Raw genomic sequence first — 22,476 nt, forward strand, 5'->3', positions numbered from 1 at the left:
TTTGTATGACTAAATTGAAAACAGTTTCACTCGAGGTGTTCCCAATGTCAAATAAACAGTCAATATTTTATTTACAACAAAAAAAAATGTCCATTTATAAAGACACTTTAAATACATTTGATCTGACATCAAAAATGCATATGCTAAGAATATTCATTGTGGTAGAATGACAACTTATCGACACATCTAAATGCTGTAACGTAAGAAATAAAAAAATATTTGAAATCTATGGGGCGTATGGTGTAATTCACAAGACACAGTCTCCAATTACCCCCAATAAAAATCCAGCATTCATGACAAAACACTAGTCATTGGTAATGTCAGCATACAGAAATTATAACATGCATCAATGATATGCAGCGGCAAAATAAACAAATCAGGTTATGTTGAAGTAGGTCTTCTTCTTGTGAACCATCAATACTTTGCTCATAAAATACAGCGAAGGACATTTTCCTGACACGTTGAAATTCATACGGTTACAGATACAGCATTTTACCTTTCATACAACACTGGTCTCAACAAGAGCGGAAGCTCACCAGAAAGAGCAATTACAGCATCAATATATCAGGAATACATGTTTACAAAACTAGATGTGGTCATAAAATACTAAGGGCATATTTGAAGAAAAAAAAAAAAAAGGTAAAATAATGAGATAAAACAAACAGATTCAGTCAGTTTGGAGTTTGAATAGGCGTGGGTGAGACAAAGGTGACTCACTGTCAAAAACACTGACAGTTTACTACTGCATATTTTTTTCTTTAGCTCAAGTGGGAAAACAGTGCAAATCCACAGCTTTACATTCCTTTAGTATTCATACATCACAACAAAGCATTTGTTTGTGAGACCACTGCTCAAACTAACTCCCAGAAGTTAAAGTGATTCATTATCTAGACATAAAAAAAAGGACTTCATCATTCTCCAGGAAGTAACAGGTCACCTCTGTGTTCAACTAAAATGGGGAATGTACAGCACTGAAATGAAATTATGTGCTAAAGCAACGGATATATTTTTGATCTGGAGAGTGTAAACTCCTCATGGTAAGCACAGTATCTGATTAAACTTCATATGTAGGTGCACACAGGTAACATTTCACTCATCATTTACAACACAGTACATTCCTTTTAATTTGAACTCGCAGCCCGACACGGCGCTGTTTTTGACTCCTGTGACGACATTAGACACTGCGCACGTAAGACCACACAGACATAACAAAGTCTTACAACTACAGACTTATTCTTTTGAGTCCGCTGACTCCTCAGCACGTCTCCATTAAACCAGCTCTACCTTACAAGCAGCAAAATAAGATTTCAATGTTCCTCATCAGCTAATGTGAAACTGATTAAAATAATCTCTCAACATTTTGTGATTATGGGTGAAAAAAAAAAAAGATAACCAGTTATTTATTTAAGTGCAGGACATTCAGAGGGCTTTGTATTTACTGCAAGCTGGGGCCTAAATGCAGGCAAAAAGGAACATATGAGGCACTGGAGATCATTCATACCATAGCAGGCTGTGCTTACAATAATGTGATAAGCATGATTGGCCTTAGCTACCAACTGCAGACTTTTAAAATTTGAACATGCTCAAAAAGTGCATATTATCCACTGGACGTTTCCCAACAAGCGGAGAAAATTTGATTGAGTGAGGGAACAGTGTGTAGGCACGTCATGCTCACTAATGATGGAATCAAAGCAGTGAAGACATTGTCGTGTTTATCAGTAACTGAAGGAGGGATGATGTCGCTCCACCAAGAAGAGTCTTTGAGCGCAGCTAAGTTTGACAGGAGTCTGTTTCGTAGCACAGACAGACACGAGGCTATAAACCGGAGTTGTGCAGGTTCGGGATGGGGTAGAACTTGGATACTCGACTCTGGGTGGTGGGGTTAAGGCATTCGGATTCGCCGCTCATCTTGAAGAAGACCTCCTGCTCCTGGAGCTTCCGTGTGAACTCCTCCTCTAACGCCTGCAGGGGGCAGCAGATCCAAACAACTTAGTCAGCCGCTTTGAAGATTACTTCACATTCATTCAGCATGACCGCAGAGAGAATTTATAAGAGAGATAAATTCTGAAGTCAAAGAGTAAATGGATATTAAATATACCTTCTTCCTGGGTCTCAGCTTCTCTCTCCACTCCTTTATCTCTTGGCTGTGTTCCTCATCCAGCTCCTTCAGCTTCTGGGTCTCATGTTCAATCAGAAGGTGGCATTTCTCATTCTGTAAGAAAATGTGGGTTAACACAGCACCTTCAGGATTAATGAATAACACCTCCTGTACTCTGCTTACTTCATCTGCACAGGAATGTAGTTTAAGACTAAACTAAACTAAACTATCACATCAACGCTAGTGATAATATGGACATTCTTACCAAAGTTATAAAAAACAGCTCTTTGTGGGTTGTAAAAGGCTCGACGCAACCTTGTTTGAAGTCACTCTGAACCTTGTACGGCCAATACTGACATAGAGTTTACCGTTTGGGGCTATTTTATGTTGTGACATTTATATAAAAAAAGAGTTACTGTGTTACCGCCCTCTAATCAGAGGAGGGAGGCCCACCTCCCCCAGCCTCCGCTTTGAGTGGCAGTCTGTGAAACCGCTGTGCTCATATTATAATGCGTACTGATTGAGATGCATCATTCATAGGAGTTTATGCAATTTTTTTCTAATGTCTACTTGTTATTTTTGTATTTTGATGCAGTGGTTCGGACTTGTGCTCACTCACTGTTGTTTGCAGGTCTATGATGCATTTCTAAAATTTGCTGTGAAGGAGGGAGCTATCCGAATTCAAGGGTGCAGTTACACTTTACTGATGATCCTTCTATAGCCCCAGTCCACTACTGATGATCTAGGTTGTTAAAGCTTGTTCTCCTGTTGCATCCATTTCAAGTCACCATACATGAGCAAGCAAGCTCAATGCTAAAAGTGGTGGTTTAAAACATGTAAACAGATAAAGAAATATGTGCGTGCTTGTGGCCCCACCTGTAGCTGCTGCAGCTCCCTGATGTTTGAGTCACACTGCAGCTGCAGATCTCTCATCTGGTTCTCGTGTTTCTGGTGTTGATGGAGCCTCTCGTTCTTCTGCCTCTTTTCTTCCTGAGAAGCAAACTGGACCAAAAAACAAGAGACCACTGTAACGTAAACTGCACCACATTTTGGTATTATTTGATTTGTCTTTTTTGCAGAACGGTGGCGTGCTCATGCTACAGGCGGTGCTACAGGTATCTGCTTTGCATAGATCTGTTTGTGTCAGGCAACCCTATTGTTTACTAACTATTATGTTCTGAATCTTTTAAGATGTTTGAGAGTTCCTCCACAACAAAACTTAATTGAAACAACATTTTGAGAATGATGGAGCCAGTGAAGCTTGTGAAATGGAGACAGGAATGTTGCTGGTTTGAGATCCAGACAGGCAGGGATTATTGAGAGTACAGTGTTTGTATGGGGCAGATTCTAGGTGTGACTGTATGCCTGACTAACATAGACAATGCATGTCCAAGTCCATAAACATGACAAGCAGATATTGTGAAACAACCACAGTGTCTGTACCTGTTTTATCCGCTCTCTCTCCTGCTCCGGGGTGACGGATGCTGTGGCGGTGATGCGGATGCTCTTCTTGAACATGGCCATGCGGGTCTTGGCCTCGCTGCGCTGAATCTTGGGCAGACGAACCCTCTCTTGAGTCTGTTTGTTCTTCATCTCCTCTATCAACCGCTGGTTGTAGCGGTGCATCTGCTCCATTTCCTACAAAATACACACATGCAAGTGTTCAGCAGGCATATTTAAATAATACAGAACTTTTGTCTCTGAGTAGATTTGTCTTACTTTCTCATGTCTCTTCAGCAGCTGGTGTCTCTGCAGGAAGTACTGGTCTTTCAGCTGCTGCTTCAGCTGCTGGTGCTTCTCCTGCAGGTGGCGCTCCTCCAACTCCCACATGGCTGCCTCTCGAGCTACAAAACACACACACACACACACACACACACACACACACACACACACACACACACACACACACACACACACACATACAAACACACACACACACACACACACACACACACACACACACACACACACACACACACATGTCATGTTTTAATGTCACACAAGTATGAGTTAGAAAACATGTACATGCATGTTATCCGGCGACGAGTAGTGTGATGAAAACAAAACGCAATACTGTCAGCAAGTCAGACAGGTTGTAACATGTTTTCCCAAACAGCACGTCTGTATTCTCATCTGTCTGCATGTCACACTCAGTAGTGAAGACACACACACACACACACACACACACACACACACACACACACACACACACACACACACACACACACACACACACACACACACACACACACACACACACACACACACACACACACACACACACACACACACACACACACACACACACACACACACACACACACAGTTACCAGTTGAAAATGAGTCAAATGTAAAAAAAAATAACAACCTTTCAGGTTGTTGTTGTTTTTATGTCAGTCTGTTATGAAAATGAGCTTAGAGACTTGAAACTTGCACAGGATGCTTGATGCTTGAGAGGTAATCAGTCACATCATGTTGCCTGTTTTATCAAATGTAATAGTAATGTGATCTAAGCAGGGATTGATACCAAGTGTCTGCTGGTGTGGTGCCTCTCTGTTGTTCAGGAAACCAGAACCAGAAGTGTGACCACATTTTTCACCAACACGATTAGAACAAAACAGCTTCAAATCAAATGCTCTTGTTGTATGGTTTTTATATCACACTGAAATAAATAATAGTTCCCTCTAACAGGAAATGCACATTCATATATGACAGTTTACTTTGGAGGTGGTGAGCAGTAATGTTAAGATGTGACTTTGCAGTAAAAGGGCTGATTTCATCTGTCAAGTAGTTCTTCCTCCATTTCCTACCTCTCATCAGTTGCTGCTTGTGGTTGAGGCAGTCTTTCTCAATAGTGGTGATCTCCAGTTTATGCTGCTGAATGATTTTCTTTAGAGCTCCATCCAGCTCTTGCTGCTGCTTCTGTAGGAACTCCTGCTCCTGAGGAGCCAGAGAGAAGAAGAGCAGTGAGAAACAGCCAGAGGAAGCCGTCATGCAGAGGGACAGCCAAGAGCAGAGAGAGACAGCACAATAAAATGTCACGGTACGAATGCATCGTAGTATGAAAACTGCCTAAAATTATATAATCTAGTCAAGTCAACCACTTCAAGTTCAGTACGACACAGAGCACTAAAGAAATCACATCATCAACTGGAATCAGAAGAGAAGACACTCAGAGATCATGGATGGCAACGATCCACAATGGAGGTGAAGAGAGAAAGAAAGATAAGTTAACAGTTCAGTAAAGTTTCAGATTCACAGTTTTATGTAAGACAACATCGATACTGACGCTCACATTGTCCAGATCAGAGCCTACATTATGCATGACTCATTACAGAATGAGCTAAGCTAACTTTACACATAATTTAAAAAGATGTAATAACCTATTCTTTAGACGTCTAATACCTCGCTGGCGGCAAATTGTAGGTTATGTGCTGCCATTACTTAACTACGATTAAGAATGTTTGATTACACAGAATTCACTTTGGCTATAGAACAATTGGCTAGCATTGTTATTCCACTGCTGAATCCAAATTAAACTGGTTAAGATGTGATACCATAACCTAACTGTGCACAATACAAGTGACTTTTACATCCATTCTGTAAGGCAGTCAGTCTATATTTGGACCTTGGCTGACAGAAACAAACATGGATCCAGACAGAAGGGGATCAACAACAACAACACCACCACCACCTCTGGGAAAGAGTGCTGTACAGGTTTACTCCCAGACTCAACCTAGTCTGATGCGAACGATGTAATACAATATAAATACCACATAAAATACACAGACTAGATGTAGAACATTTGTGGATTGGTGAGGGAAAATACTGAGCAGGAGAAGAAGAGAGAACCACTGCACAAACACAGTGATGACAACACTCAAAAAAACCACAACACTGCCCATGCTTATATGTGTCGTTTTTTAAACTAAAACTATCCTGTCACCTCACACACCTTCGCTCACATCTAAGTATGGGCCAGAGACGGAAAGAAACAGAGCAGGTAGGGGGGTGGGGGACTTACATCCTGCATCTGAGCGTTGAAGAGTGCGCATGAGGACAACTGAAAAGACTGTATCATAACCTGGGCCACTGCCTGTGGAGGAGAGCAAACAGCGCACTCGCCCTGATCAGGGACATACACCACACAGCAAGCTGAGGATTCCTCTCTCTCTCTCACACTCACACTCACACACACACACACACACACACACACACACTTCCTAAGTTATGTAAGAGATGGCCCTTTCCTCCTTTTGGAATATCGGTGAGTTTAAGGCGCACAGCGAAAGTCACTTAATTAGTTATTAATACTCTTTCCATGCTTGAAAGTGGCTCATAATTCCAGCACTTGAGTTTAATCCAAGTTGCAAAAGAGGAGCTGTGTTACTTTCCATGCTTACTGGCTGATGGAGTGTTAATAATCAAAGAGTTACCTTTAAAAGAAAAGAAGGCCTTTGTCCGCATGACTCATGTCTAATTCATAAAAGGTGCACAGGAAAACAGAAAAGTTTGGAAAGGGCTTTCAGTACAGAGGTCTACTGTGGAAACAATAGCTGTGTCTGCGATTGCTCCGTCGTTCATTAATTCACTGTTCACTACACGGTAAACACTCCAGGGTACTCTATGGTGAGTAGTAAAATGAGAGCTGACACTTATGAATCATTGTCATCATTCTGCATCACCAGTGACAAGTGTACCGTGACATAAGTGTCATTTTCACATCAGTAATCTCAGCATTAAAAATGTGAAGAATTGCATTGTGGGATGTTTGGTTAACAGTAGTATACATGCTCCATTGTGGGCATTTTTTTAAAGGATCAAATCCATGGTTGTATCTTTGTTACGGCTGCAACGAACAACTTTTATTACAAGAGATTATTCTTCTGATTATTTTCTGATATATGAACTGTCAGTAATTAGTTTAAATGCCCACCACAATGTCTTTTTTTGTGTGACCAACAGTTAAAAACCCAATGATATTCACTTTACTATCAGAAAAGAATAAGATAAGTGAAATATTCACATTTAAGAAGCCATTACAGTGCACTAGATAGCAAATGGAGAGCGATTACAGACACAGCAATTCTTTGTGTTTGTGTAAATATGAATGAAAGGGGTTTAAAAGGAGAAGGAAAAAGAGAAAAAGAGACAAAGAGCAATCTCACTCTTTCACAGAGTAAGAGACAGCAAGTGATGGTTTACCTCTGCAGTCTTGAGGAGCGAATGGTCCTCCTTTATGCGTTTCATGAGCTCTTTTCTCATATGTTTGGGTGACTGTCCAACTTCCTGTTTGGCCTAAAGTGTGTGTGCACAAACTGGTTGATGGTATATTCTGAAAATCTAACAAAGCTGGCCAACAACAGTAGAAGACATGCACGGCCCACTTTGAGAGGAGAGATACTGCATCCAGCCACCAACTGATTGGAAGTCAACATGCTTAATCCCCATGGCCTGACTCTGACGTTCCTTTGAAACAGTCAGTCGGTCGTTTTTCAGAGCACGTCAGAGATGGAAGTTTGAACTGCACCAGTTAGAGTCAAGTCAAAGAAATATTATAAGAAATATATATATAACATGACAGAAGATGTTAGTCTCAAAATCAGCTTCCTCTGTATCTCTTTGCATTCAATTAAGTCCCACAGCCATCAAGATGATTAGTTTGCCTCTAGAAATTAATAAACAGTAACTGAGCTGGAATCATCTTGTCTCTCATTTTCTAACTGCAGATTACCAAATATTAAACAATTCTTGTTGCTTTCTAAGAACACCGATCACACCTGTAGCTAAGAAATCTTCTGTACCATGTCTTAAGCTCTTTGGTGAAAATGAAATGCTTTGAAAAACTTTCACATGTAATACCTTACCGGGTGCTCTTTCACCCACTTCAGATGTGTGGACGATGCAGACTGCTGTTCATAGACTACAGCTCAGCATTTAACACCATTGTGCTACTGTGAAACTAGTGGCTAAACTAAACCAGCTAGGTATGTGCAGTCTGTGTGTGGGTAGATTAGCTTTAAAAGAGAGGCCACAAACAGTGAGAGTGGGAAATAACCTCCACTATTATTGTAAACACAGATGGGCCAAAGGTTTGCCGTCACAGTCTAAAGGCACAACAAGCTATTTTTTTCTCAGATGCCTTAAGAGATTAAGTATGTCTACAAAAATGTTTTTTCATTGTATGAGGCAGAGCTGGCCTTTTTAATACACATGACAATAAATTCCTTGATTCCTTAAATATTAATGTTGAAGATGATTCCATATCAGTTTCCCTGACTCTTTCATTAATTCCCTACATGAGCCCAACACCACTCATAAAAAAAATCTTCAAAAGTCGCCCATCCCACGACCAAAGCCACCTCACACACTCATACAAGAGACATGGTTAGTTAAATACACAATCACAGTACATTTTGAATAAGAAATACAACACAAAAAATACACATTTTATCAATAAGTAATAGCTTATATTTTTGCAGCTGAACAACCACAACAAAGTACATAACTGAGGGCTGAAGCAACCACTTTTAAGCTCACCTGCACAATAAAAATCCTTCAAGTGGCCCAGAAAGCAAATTGCGAGCAGTACAACAACCACCAAGGCATCATATTGCACAATGAATGCCAATCGGCAATATTGCCATAAAAGAGCTGCATAAAGCGAAAAACATAAAAACTGCAAGCATACCCAAAACATCCAACAAAGCATTTACGGCTGCCAAGCAGAGGATTAGTAATGAATATCCAGCATGTTTTTGTAACAACACACCTTCATGATAAGGTTTTATGCTTAGCCCGAAACCGAACTTTTATTAATAGTTCTCTAAAAATAACAAATAGACTCAGTAGCACATTGCTTAGGAGGCAATCAGAAGCCTCAGGGCTGATAAATAATGAATACAACAACATGGAGCTAGCAGCATCTAGGAACGATAGAACAGTCTGTCTGTTGCTATCATTTGCACACATACAGTACCCAAGCAGAACAGCAAGGCACACCACTCCCATAGGATTAATATGACACAGCCAAGTATGCCACCGGCTAAGTTGCTAAACACATGCACCATTAAACAGCTCGTATGTTTATGACATGCAAATGCTTACTACCCCCAAGCTACCCCAGTTAAGAGCTAATCGGCCCACTAAAGGCACTTCCATGCAGAAACAGTCATGCATGGCCATACCTCTTTCTTCCGGTTCTTCAGCATGTTTTGGAACTTGGAGAGCTCCTTGTCTTGATCCCCTTTGATGCGTTTGGCTTCGTCTCGGAGCCGGCTGGTGTGATCCTGTTCCAGGCGCTCAATGGTCTGCTTCTGCTTCTTCTCAAGATTCTCCACTTCTTGGTCATATTGACGCTTCTTAGCCTGCACAGAAAGAATCCACAGATAGTGGCATCAGCATGACAACATGGCTATACATGTTTATAAGTTATTAAATATTATAAGATTATATAGTTTTAAGCCTTTATTGCTTAGGAGGGAGGGGGAGATTAACTGTAAAATATATTAATATGGTGTAATTTCTTGACTATAAGAGAATCGGCACATTACATTAGAAATAATGAATGAGTACATGGTAAGTGATAGAGATTACATGCTTCATGTGAGTCCCTCTGTCAGATTTAGATCAACTTTGAAGCAGCTTGTTTCCTGGGAGTTGGCCAAATGAGAAAAACACCACACCACTGCGATACGAACACACTGACTCACAGTAGTTTCCTGTTCAAAGCGCCGGTAGATCTGCTCTCTCTGCTGCTGCAGCTTGTTGCTCAGCTGCTGCTGGGCCCTTTGCTCCTCTTTCTGGAGGAGGCGCAGCTCTCTCAATTCCTGCCGCCTGAGGAAACCACACACACAGCAGTGCAGTCAGGGTGCCACCACATTCAATTACTTCATATTCAATTGTTTGTCATTGATGATATAAGATTTAATTCACAAAAAACAACAAGCTATTTGTTTTATTTCTGAGATGGAATTTTATGGTTTGTTGTTTATGTTCACTTTCAAATTGATTACAGTATTAATCTCCCTTTAATATTTAATAGGATACTATTATTTTCCTGCTTTCTGAATCAGTAGTTCATAATTTGATACATGTTCACTCTGTGCATTACTGACATAAAGAACCCTGCTGTCAGACAGCACTTGTATAAACATTTGGAGCAGCATGTCGCATGTCTTTAAAAGGCAACATGTGAGATGACAGTAACATAATGCAGCATTCATCACGGGAGATAACCCATCTGGCATTTGTAAAAAGCTGTGGGAGTTGTGAAGTGAACGAGAACTATTTAAGGCAGGCATGTTAAATAGGCCATGTTACATATTTAGACCCACAGTATGGTAAGCAGACTGAATACAGACGTACCTCAGGAACCTCATCTCCTCGCTCTTTGTGTCGTTATCTGTCACTATCTTTGACGTTGTCACACTGACCTCCACACCGTCCACCATGAACTTACGCGTCTTCTTCAGAGTCTTCTTTTGACGTTTTGACTCCTACAAATGAAACAGGGATGTTTTGGTGGCTTAAATGACCAAAATAGTGTTGATAATTTAACTGAGGTTGTGAAAGAGAAACACATTATTATTATTATATTACCTGCATAGACACAGAGCCCCCTTCTTTGCTCTTGGACAGGAAGCTGGAGATGGACAGATTGAGGTCAAGGCTATTGCTATCAGCAGCAGAGCTGCTTCCAGAGTCCGAGTCCTTCTCCACATCTGGCTTGATCACAGCAGGGCTTCCATGTTCGATCTTGCTTTCTGAGTCTGTTTCACTCTCTGGGACAGAGACAGCATCTTGGGAAATGCTCTCATCTGCACAAGTGGATTTATCCTCATCTTCCTTCACAGGGACATCTTTACATGGGATCACTTCTTCTAAATCCTCAGAGGTGTCTTTGGCTTCATCACTGACTCCATTTGTGGATTCAGTTGGTGCCTGTATCTCCACTTCATCCTCGCGGGGATAACTGTCCTGCTCTGGCTGCGCTGGCTGCTCTGCCTCCTCAGGGACTTTATCCTCAGGCTTCTCCTCTGGCTGACTTTCTATGGCTTCCTTCTCCAACAAAACCTCAGCGAGGGACTCGTCTACAGTTGACTTTGCGTCTGTGACTCCATTTATATTTGTGCCAATTACATTTGATTCTATATTCTCTGTGTCTATGTTTACAACTGTGCCATTAGCTGTGTCTTCTATTCTCTCCTCTGTAACACGCTGAGGCATCTCCTCATCTGGTTCTTTGTTTACTTCTTCTACTTGTGCCACTTCTCCTCGTATGGATTCTGGTTCTTCTGGTGCATCTTCAGGTTGTTCTTGTGACTCTTTGGATTCTTCTGTACTTACTTGTTTTTCTTCTTCTTCTTTCACCTCCTCTGCCTCTATTGCTTCTTCTATTACTTGGGTAGGTTCATCCTCCTTTTTCTCTTCTTGCATCTCCTTCCTTTCCTCCTCTGTTTCTTGACCATCTGTGACAAGTTCTTGGGTATCCGCTGTATCTACAGGCTCTTTCGGCTGTGATACTACAGGCTCTTCCGGCTGTGATACTACAGGCTCTTCCGGCTGTGATACTACAGGCTCTTCCGGCTGTGATACTACAGGCTCAGCAGGAATTGCCAAAGCCTGACCATCTTCTGGTTTAGGCTCTGGATCTTGTGAGATCAAGTCCTTGGTGGGCTCTATTAGCCCAGGTGCCAGGTCTTCATTACTGACATCAGACACCTCATTGAGTTTTTCCTCCTCCGTCTTGTCTACCTCACTTGTTCCAAGTCCTTCATCAGAGAGCTTATCACTAGTCCGGTCCTCAGCAGGCTCGGCCTCTGTCTTTTCTGTAACAGATTCCAGTGTGGAGGGAGTTGGTGGGACTTTGTCATCTTCTGAGCTGGCCACGCTGGCATCTGAAGGGGCACGCTTGTGGCCAGGAGCCGCCTGAGACAACAGTTAGAAAAATCACAACATCATCACACATCAGTGAGTGATAGAAGAGGATAGAAGGATGGAAAAAATATGATACTTGTTATGTATACCAATAAAACTACATACCACAGGTGTATCAGGCTCTTCCTCCTCCTCCTCCTCTTTGCTATCCTCAATCTCCTCTGTGACTTCAGCTTTGGCCTCTGCGATGAGCTCTCTGAGAGGTCTGCTATCAGTTACACTGGTGACAAAAGGATGCTACATAGATGGACAGGGACACAAGACATCAACATGAAATAAAAATATTTATCCTTCACCAACTGTCAGGCTTAATCAAATCCAAGAACAAACAAAAAAAATATGACAGATTCTTTTCATTGAGGCCAGTAGCAACATGTGCCTCCGGTCTTCATGTGTTAAGTGTGTATGCATTCTTTGGGTTAATTTGTAAGCTGCATACATGGTTATGTATTGAGATAACAGTAGGGCTGCTCACCTGTAGCAGCTGTAGTGGACTCCACCTATTGTCCACATTCTTATCAAGTGCCTTCCGCAGAAAGTCGTTGAATTCTGGCGACCTTACAGGAATAAACAAAAAAGGAATCAGTTTGCTGACCATAGACCAGAGTAAGTGTCCCTAGGTCCTGCTTTGAGGGAATAAAATGAATACCACCCTTCCCCCCGTGGCCATTCAGTTGACTATTAACAATTCACCAAGCTTTCACACATTAAACAGTCAACATATCCAATCCGGAAGCATTCCAGTGCCACCTCTCTAGTTATCACCAGCACACAATCTCACCAGCGAGAGGGATGCATGAGTGTGGGCGGCTCGGACTTGGCTATTTTCAGCAGCACTCTCATGGGATTCATCTCGTGGTTAGGTGGCTCAATCTGCGCCAGCTCTATCAGGGTTACCCCGAGGGACCAGATGTCGGCCTTGTAGTCGTACGGACGGTCCTTGGAAGTTTCGCACATTACCACCTCTGGGGCCATCCTGCAAAATTAGAAGTGGGTTTGCATTAAGCTAATTTCAGACTGCAAGTTAATGTATGCATTCAGGCATGTTGCTTGATATCTTTGTGATCCATAGAGGTCAAAACAAGAAAAAAAAGAAATGAAATAGTATGCGTGTGCAATTCGGTCTGGAATTTGAAAGATAGGAAGCCTATTTAAAGCTGAGGTCATCCAACACTTGAGTGCATTCAAATTGCTGAATGAGGCCTTTTCTATTATCACACATTCATGACAGCTTTTGTGCCACCGCATAGACAAATAATCACCCCTAGCTGTGAGACACGCTAAGACAATTATCTGATGGAAAAGGGTGAAAGCCCTCTTTTATGCAGGCTGTATGACTCACCAATACGGAGTGCCGATGAAAGAATCTCTTCTCTGTAACGTCTTGGTATTTTTAGCAGACACCCCAAAATCCGCTGAAAGTAGAAAATAATTAGGACCCTTTTCATCAGTGCATCAAACTAAATAGTGACATTTTCTGTACTGTGAATCCTTCAAAGATATAAAACAACATAATATCACATTTTTTTCTTAACTAACCTGCTTCAAGCTTTTAAATATGACCCCTATAAGTAGACAGAAAAGCCTCAATCTCCCTTTCATAATGCTTGTAAAGGTCCATCATCACTCCGAGCAATTCTGTCACCTGTGCAACTATTTCAGCTCGCTCTCTTGTAATGTACACACTGGAGGGAAAGAGAGATCTATCATTAAGTCCCTGGTGACTGCTTGATAATTATTGTTTGCCAGGCTGCGTCCTGACCCTCTGCCTACAGAACATGAATCATCAGGGAGCCAGCAGCTATGGATGCTACAGCAGCACAACATTTACTTCTGGAATATTATGTAACAAGTTCAACGTATCACCAACTCCAGTGCATAAGTGGTGTATAAAAAACATTCTCGCCTTTAGGGCTACAGAAAACAATTTTTTTTCTTTTTTTGACTCATTCCAGTTTTATCATACGTAAACACTGTGTTGCGCACTTGTCACCACTATCCCCAAGGTCACATTGCTCAGCTGGTTGCCACAACACTGATGGCAAAGGGATCCACAATTGACTTTACTAATTAGCTTTTTAAGCCTATTAGTGTTGGCCCTACAGGAGGGTTCAGAACGGCCACCAAGGACATATATCTGAGAGAGAAATCATGAATTCGCTATTGTTCTGTGTAGTACTCTAAAGTGAGTACCCTAACGTGTGCTTAGCTGGAACATGAGTGATCTTTGCTTGCTGAATAATCCTTCACATTTAGTAAAATATTGCAACAGCAAAAAGTATTCACCCAGTTTCACTTCTCCATCCAAGGAGAGGAGAATGTTTCCGGCTTTCAAGTCTCTGTGGATGACCTTGTTTTCATGGAGGTAACACAGGGCCTCCAAGGTTTGCCTACACACCACACGGATCTGTGGCTCTGTCAGGGGCCGCTCCAGTTCTGTCGATAAACATGCGCACACATAATTAAAATATGTTGTTAGTGGGATTAGATTTAGATTTTTAGAACACAGACTGAGCCATTTGGATATATTAACATAAAATGTGATGGTCTGGTGGTATCCAATAGCAACTGGAGGACAAAACTCCACCCTGACAGCAGCCAACATGTATGACTGGACAAATCTGGGGGAAGAAAAATGTTTTTCTAGGTGAGTCAGACCACAGAGCAGAATGTATCTACATCCACCAAATGAATGAATTGGTATCCTCTTTGTAATGGTAATTCACACATAAGAAAATGTGGGAAGGTCTTCAAGGTTGAAGAAAGAGAAACTGAACGCATTAGAAGTGGACTAACCACTCCCTGAAATCTGAGCTACAATAATTATACAGTTAGAATGGCTGCTTCAACTGGGGAGAGGGAAAAAAATCCCAGAGGCTTCTGGATGGAATAAAAAGAGTTGGCACTCAAGGATTGGAGCAAAGAAAAAAGCTCCAGTGCTTTATAATAATTTGTGGTTTCCTTCAATGAATGAGGGACTTACCCAGCATGATGGCATCCACTGCACCACCCGCACAGAACTCAATCAGAATCTGCAACAGTAAAACAAAACAAAGTGGAACAAAATTAATGTGTACTATAATGCAATGAAGTCAGTCAATCAACTCCCTTTTACAGCACATAATTTGCTTGAGGGAGGAACTTGTGTTATGCAAGACAGATGAACAATATGACCTTTATAGGAAAGACATCAGACCCCTATTCAATGTTATTGATTAAGCTGTGGAAACATTCCAAGAAGCCAATCGATCAGTCACAAAAGAGGCCCAGTGAGCTTCCTCTATAGACACATGTGTTCTTTTCCATTTCAGGACAATCTTTATGTGTCAGTCTTTCTCGGCTAAAAACATGAGTAGAGATTCTAGTTGCAGGCTGGCGACAGTGACTGGGATCATCTCCTTATAGTTTCTTTATGATGCACCTGTTCAGCAGGATGTTTATGCAAAAAGTGTGCAGAGCAGGTCATGATGGTTGGTCATCTTTAATTCTCTACAAAATAAAATCTTCTTCGTATGTGTATGTCTATGTATGACTCATACAGGATATTTCATCATATGTTCTGATGAAAAATGATTTCCTCATTTGGGTAGCACCATACTGTCAATGCACTTCAGTATATTAAGGAGATAGATAGATATGCAGTACAGTCAATTTCATTCCTACAGTTTAAGTCCTGCCACAGACAAATATTATACGTATCTAAACCATACTATTTATATTTGGGAAGCTGTGAAAGGAAATGTATGGATGGAATAAGCCAGGGAGTAAAAACCTTAACAATGTAAATTTACTTTAACTTGTTAGTCCCAGTGTGAAAGTCTTAACACTATACAACTTAAAGGTATGATAAATGTTTAGACTCAAGCATTATGTTGAAATGCTCAGCAGTGGTGCTTTGTACAAATCTTCAGACACACTTAAACCAAATGACCTGCTATCTGGCAATAGGAGCCATAACTATGGATTCACCAGTTCACAGAGCACATTTCAGTTATCTGAACATAAGACCATTCCCTTCTACTGTTACTGAGATGTAAAACTGACCAGCTCCTGACCTCAATTGTAATAGCTGATGTAATGTACCCGACCACCACTTCATCTATAATGGCACTGCCAGTTGTTGGCAGCTGACGGTATCAGATGATAGACAAAAATCAATCAAAGCTACAACCGAGCACCACCCTCTATTCAGAAAGTGAAACAAAGAGGACAAACCAAGCGGTTGTTCCTGTTCTGCATAACAATCTATCCTGCCGTGGGAATCTCGCTTGTAATTTACGCCGTTGTGATTTTGACAGGTGTAACAAGTACGTGCAAATTTAAATCTGCTGATCATAATATCAGGTTAAATTGAACATCAAGCATGCGAATACATTCTCATTTACAGCAACGTATGTTCTTGATTAATGTTCTGTAGAAAAAAAAGAAACACATTATATATTAACTCAACCAAACACATGCAAAGCAGAGGCAGTTACACATTTATCATGCTGCTTTAAGACGAGGACCAGAGGGACAACCTGTATGCAGCTCTGAATTATTCACAGGCACTTTCTCCAGCCACCAAAACCACTCCATTATTATCCCATAGATGCGGCCAGTCCACAAGGGACGGTCACATGAAACCACCTGCCAGGACTTAATTGTTCTGGGGCCTCTTACAGCACACAGAATGAGATCTACTGACTATGTATTAAAACTGCACTGTGACTCAACTCTCTGCTCACAGTGGAATAGCTTGATAAGGATGAAGGACTCTTTTAAAGATACTTTTTTTGCCACTATAAAGAAACCATGTTCACTGCTTAAGATTTGTGGGAGGGTGCGAATAAGGTCAAACTGGGGAGTATTCAGCTGGAAGTCACAAGCTCCAATTGTTATCAGAGCATTCCTTAACCTACATTGCAGAAACATGATCCATCTTTTTAAATGAAATGACGTAAAATCTATAGTAGTTTTTTTGTATTATGACCTGTGACTTCTGGGAGGTGAGGCAATCCTGCAGTAGAACATGCGGTCCAAGCCTCGTACTAGCCTCCGACTGTGTCACATGATTGGTTTTAAACTCTTAAAATGTTGGCGACGTGGAAAAATTCACTGCTATTATCCTTTAATCGAATGATACAAGAGTCCTTTGAGAAACAGCATAACGAATACTGGCTTGTGATGAATTTGTGTGTCTCCATGCGTGACTAGTTCACTGCCTCTGTGTCTCTTTGGCTTCAAATCAAAAAAACACATGAGGGGGAAAAAAAGAAAAAAGAAAAAAAAATAACTCTTCTCTCCGCCAAACACTTGCTCACTTACCCAAAGTTTGCCTTCAAAATAGAAAGCATCCAGCAGTTTGACGATATGATGGTGGTTGCAGGAGGCCAGAATGTCAATCTCTACCATGTAATCCTCCAATTCATCCTCTGTCTTTGTGTCAATAACCTTGGCTGCAGCCAGGGTCCCATTCTGCTTGTTCTGAGCCTGAAAGCAACATTGATGTCAAAAATAGGAAAGTGATTATAATCTCATAATACGCAACATATAAATTAGGAAAGAAAAAAAGAGAAAGAACAAAGAGAACGCGTGTATCAATTGAATACACTGTTCAATACATTTCTGACCCTGCTGGCTCGGTTTACTTGGCTAAAGGCAGTGCAGTGAAGTGGCTATTGTGGAATAACATCCATCATCGTCAAAAAATTTCATTTAATACAAAAGCCATTTTAAATCTAGAGCAATAAATACTGGAACACTTCATGGCTGGTTTAGGTCAAAGCAATCTCTATAAATACATTTCCCAGAGACTTTACAATAACACCTTATTATATATTGAAAGGGAAAATTACTGTAGGAAAAAAAAACCAAAAAAAACACAGCACACATCTGAAGTCTAAATATTTACAATACGCCCCATCATTTTCTGACCTCTAACAGTAGCTGATCTTGTCAAGCTTTCTCACTACCTCCGCTTCCTCCCCCCCCTCTATTCTTTCTTTCATTCACCTACTGTAATGTCACATACAAAGTTACAGTGGTAATAACTTAGAGCTTATACCAAAAACATCTAGGATTTAATGGATTTCTGATTAGGGAAACAGATTTTAATCATCTAAATCGGCAACACATGCCTCCAAAATCTTCATTCCCGATTAGGCTGTACTGAAGAGTCTAATTCCCACACACTCTGTCAAACAAGTAGCTGAGAAGTTATTTTAAGGCCAGCTTTGGACTTAATGTTTATGGTTACAGACACAATCTGAGGGAGTTAAGGAAAAAGAAAAGGGAGGGAGTGTTAGGACCAACTGTTGCCGAGTGTGTCACACCCTATATTTACACAGTTATGACCTGACACACTCCCTGTGTCTTTGGCCTGGTCGATGCCTGTCTAGCACAGGCCAACACTAATACATATGCAGTTTCAATATTAGCTTCATGATGGAGAGCGCAGAGATAATTGGTCTGTCATTGAGCTATTCAAATGTGGCCTTCAGTCATTATGTACATGACATTTTACACTGAACTCTATATACTGGTCTGGTTTGAGGGAATAAATGAGACAGTTTTGTGGGTGTCATGTTAACAAGTCAAACAATCCTTTTTGCAGATTTTGATATGATCTTTTAATATAATAAGACTAGCAAATCATTTCACTGTCACTTTCATCTGAATTTGAATAGATCATATTAAGGATAAATCTCACACCACTTCAGCTGTATTGAATAGGCACTCTACTCGGCAGAGCATAATTTAAAGATGTGTATGCCAATCTAAATATATGAACCGACGGGCTGTGTGAACACAATTATGTAAGCTGTTTGTTTGATGTCCAAAAAAATGACACGCCTCTTCAATACAAGCTATGTTGATGTGTTGTTGTGTATTTAAGACTCTTCTCTCTTTCACTCTCTTAAACAGCTGATTCACACTTTACTGGCAATCTTTGTCACCCCACCCAATTGAAGCAGCCATCAAAAGCCTGTGAAATAACTGATGAAATACGTAGAGTCTGTGTTGACAGTAATGTGACCCCGTGAAGGCAATTCCTCCCCACCCTTCTATCTGCTAAATGTGCATCCAACATAAGTGCACACGGGTTTGCAGTTTTAGTCTGAGGAGGCCCGAAAGTCTTCTGGCTTTCATCACAGTTAGTTAATCAGCTAATAAGACTTGGAAACTGGCAAATGAAGATTTCAGGGCCATTAGCTACATTATTTAATCACAAGATTTCCAGGAAGGGACAGTCACAGAGAGAGAAATCTGTTCATCTGGGGTTACTGCAATAAAAGTCCCAGACTGACCTTCATGTGAAACTAAACTACTAGACGGCCTACATTTCTTGTCTAATAATTGTCTGTGTTTGATTGGTAGTATGCACCTTAATTCCTTATTCTTTCTTGAAAGTTGTTGTATTAAAATTATGTGTATGGTCAAAGGTTTTAGTTATATGGGCAGCTGAGCTGAGTTTTTCTCATGTTGCTGACCTTTCCAAAGGGTGTGCCTCAGCCCAATACAAATTTATACAAAGATAACCTGGAGAGGTACGTCAGGTAGCAGCGATTACAGCTAGTGGATACAAAACCACAAATACCTCACAATGTAATGTAATCCAACAGCAAACTACAGCGTTAAGAGATAAATGCAGGAGGAAACAACCCCTCTTTGGCACTGTGACGCTATAAAAGGTGAACATTAAGAGCTCCAGAAGCATTGTTTTGAGGGTAATTCATTAAATTTGCATTATACAGTACTGGTGTTGCAGGAATTGTGTCCACCTCATTTATAATGTACAGTGGGTGTTGGCAAAACAAATATAGCATCAACTTAAGGTGGCAAACTGTTAACCAGCACACTACATTTACACACACACCTGCCACTGTGTGGGATTAACAAACTACTTGCCCTTGCCCCTTTTCACTACTTCTACAAGGCTCAGAGGGACACATTTGACTTTTAAGGGCACCTGCTCTCAGGATGTTTTTACTGTTTATCTTGTGTCTCGTCTGATCTCTCTTAGACAACCCAGTTTATGCTGTGGAAGTGAACCACACCTTCAACAGTTTGACTGAGGCAAACTCAATGACAGGACAAAGTCATTTTGTTAACCTGACAGTGTTAACAGGGCCTTCCTTAAATCTCCAAAATGGGGAAATGCCCCTGACACACTCAACGAGGGGAGAGTTCAAGCTGTCACCAAACACAGTCCTAAGTTTACGTTTCTTTACATATCCTCAACAGGAAGATGTTCGCATGCAGGTGACAGCAAAAGTACAGTATGAACTGTCATAGCATGGAGTTGAAGCGAAAAAATTCACATTACTCAGGGTTTAGTGGCCTAGAAAAGGTTAGCCTGAGCGAGGACTGTGCTATCACTGCTGTTATTTTAACATTATATGACCAACATGAAACACAATGGAAGCGAGTGACTCTTAAAAAAATAGGTTAGAGAACCACAAGGCGGATGTAATACATTACCTTAAACACTTTCCCGAACGCCCCATCTCCCAGTTCCCCAATGATGTCCCAGATCTCCTCCGGGTTAACGTCTCTGTGTACATGTTCATACTGCTTCTTCTTCTTATCAGGCCCCAACTTGAATATCTTCCGAAAATTGAAGAAAGACATCTTATTTTCCGGTCGTGAAGTACAGTGCCGTTGGATGGGGTCTGTCTTCAGTTATTTCCGCCAAGAAAAATATATAGCGGTTCCCCCCGACGCGGAGCTCAAATGGCTAGCGAAAATAACAGCATGCGGCCGTCAAATGAAGACAGACGAGGCGCTTTTGTAGCCATTCAGCTATGATAATGGCAATTATAACTTCCCTCGACGGCAGTTATTCATAATCACATCACAGCTAGCAGTGTTCACAGGACGCTGTTTCGGGGACGGGAGGGATACAGAGAAGAGTTCGCCGTTTACGCACAGGCTGGTAGTGCCGTTTTTGAAAAAATCAAACAGCAAAATATCGATCATGTCATCACACTCGATACTGCATTTTTCATCATTTAGCTAGCGTTAGCGGGTGAAACACGAAGAGTCAAAGGACCCCATGCTTCGGTTGGCTGACCACACAAGTTAGCGGACTAGCGTCAAGCTAGCTGACGCGTTCATGCGGACTTCCGTTATAAAAACCTTCAAAATAAAACCGTTACTAACCGACAGTCGCGCAAGACAGTTTTTAGTCACTAAACTTGGCAAAAGAGAAAATTAATAATATACCAAATGCGGCAAACAGTGTGACAGTAGACGTCTTTTGTGTTATTTTGTGAGAGTGTTAATGGAGAAATCCCGCTAGCTTTGATGTCTGAGGAGTAACCGTTAGTAGCAGTAGTAACTTAGTAACGTTAGTAACTTAGTAACTGCGTAACTGCGTAACCTTAACGTTAACGCTACGTCTGTTTTACGCTCCCCCTCCACGGAAGTTAGCATCATTAGCTCTTTATGGCCCAAATAGCGAGTGTGTGTTTTTGCTAGGTAGGGTTTTGTGTTGCTGTTAACAACTGAATGCGTTTACTTCGGAGACTGGATGTGGATAACTTCCGCTGCCAGTTGCTCTATTAGTGGTGTGCTTGACGCGGTTGGTTAGCTGTATCTGTTTCCTGAGTCTCCTCGGCAGGACGTGCTCAGGGCTCAGCCCCTCGACCGCACCACGCATGCTACTAGTCGTCATGAGCAGGGGGGGGAATGGTAGAAGTTGTTGTTAACCTTTTAGCACCATTTCAGGCCCACATTGTGTTATAAGGAGTCAGATGGTGAGACTAAGTGATCAGTTCAGGTAATTCAGTAGTCATAAGATGGGTCCGTTAGTTGGCCTTTTGTTTTCATAATTGTCAGCAAAAGTAGGTCTGTAAGTCACCACATCAAAACACTGTCAGAGCAAGGTAACCTACCTCAAGGTACTATAGGGATTCTTGTTGCTCATTATATCAATATCATATTACATTATTATGAATATTGTATTACACTATTGGATTGTGAATTATTGTGAAATTCAACAGGCTCACTGACTTTTAGTTTTGGTGGATTTCATCTTTAACTAGTAGTAAATAATTTGTCAAGTTGTAAGTTCACAACTGTATTCAGATCTTTAAGTAAAAGTAGAAATACTGTACAATAAAAAAATACTCCATTATAATTAAGTTTTGTACATTTTTAAAGTAATGAAGTGTCATCTGCAAAATGTAATGTAATGTAAACTAGCACAAATAAATGTGATCATTATGTAGAACGCTCGCTCTTAGTGTGTTATATCTTAATACTGTTAGATTATTTTACAGATTCTCTGTCTTTACATGTAAGACATATTTGAGAGTTTTTAGTTGTTTATTCTTATCAGAATCAGCTTCATTGGCTAAGTTGCTCTCAGTAACAGAAAAAGACATTTAATAAAATCAAAAAAGGAACACATAAACATTGAACTATTATGTGCATACAAGTAGGAGAATATATGA

The 22,476-nt window shown here is 40.9% G+C and overlaps 1 protein-coding gene across 4 annotated transcripts; it reads right to left on the bottom strand.

The window, feature by feature from the left end:
• Positions 1-47: 47 nt before the first annotated feature.
• On the bottom strand, positions 48-21,127 carry slka (STE20-like kinase a). Of its 4 annotated transcripts, XM_051375490.1 has the most exons (20): positions 20,501-21,127; positions 17,345-17,509; positions 15,021-15,069; positions 14,324-14,473; positions 13,380-13,452; positions 12,819-13,013; positions 12,513-12,594; positions 12,143-12,274; positions 10,700-12,028; positions 10,466-10,596; positions 9,811-9,934; positions 9,286-9,465; positions 7,304-7,396; positions 6,123-6,194; positions 4,909-5,038; positions 3,818-3,942; positions 3,542-3,736; positions 2,975-3,100; positions 2,099-2,212; positions 48-1,962 (listed from the first exon to the last, which is right to left on the bottom strand). In XM_051375490.1, exons 1-20 carry the CDS (start codon positions 20,648-20,650, stop codon positions 1,816-1,818), a joined length of 3,762 nt encoding a protein of 1,253 aa, XP_051231450.1. In that variant the 5' UTR covers positions 20,651-21,127; the 3' UTR covers positions 48-1,815. The 4 variants fall into 4 exon arrangements, with proteins under 4 accessions (XP_051231450.1, XP_051231469.1, XP_051231459.1 ...); XM_051375509.1 differs by lacking the exon at positions 7,304-7,396; XM_051375499.1 differs by lacking the exon at positions 6,123-6,194.
• Positions 21,128-22,476: the final 1,349 nt, after the last annotated feature.

Source organism: Dicentrarchus labrax, unplaced genomic scaffold, assembly GCF_905237075.1.
Source record: "Dicentrarchus labrax unplaced genomic scaffold, dlabrax2021, whole genome shotgun sequence".
Taxonomy (NCBI): Eukaryota; Metazoa; Chordata; class Actinopteri; family Moronidae; genus Dicentrarchus; species Dicentrarchus labrax.

Coding starts and splice junctions, on each gene's coding strand:
- slka (XM_051375490.1), bottom strand. CDS start 20,650: ATGTCTTTCTTCAATTTTCGGAAGATATTCAAGTTGGGGCCTGATAAG. Junction 7,397..9,285: donor TGAAGAACCGGAAGAAAGAG/GTATGGCCATGC, acceptor CACACACTTTAG/GCCAAACAGGAAGTTGGACA. Junction 6,195..7,303: donor CGCTCCTCAAGACTGCAGAG/GTAAACCATCAC, acceptor TCTCCTCCACAG/GCAGTGGCCCAGGTTATGAT.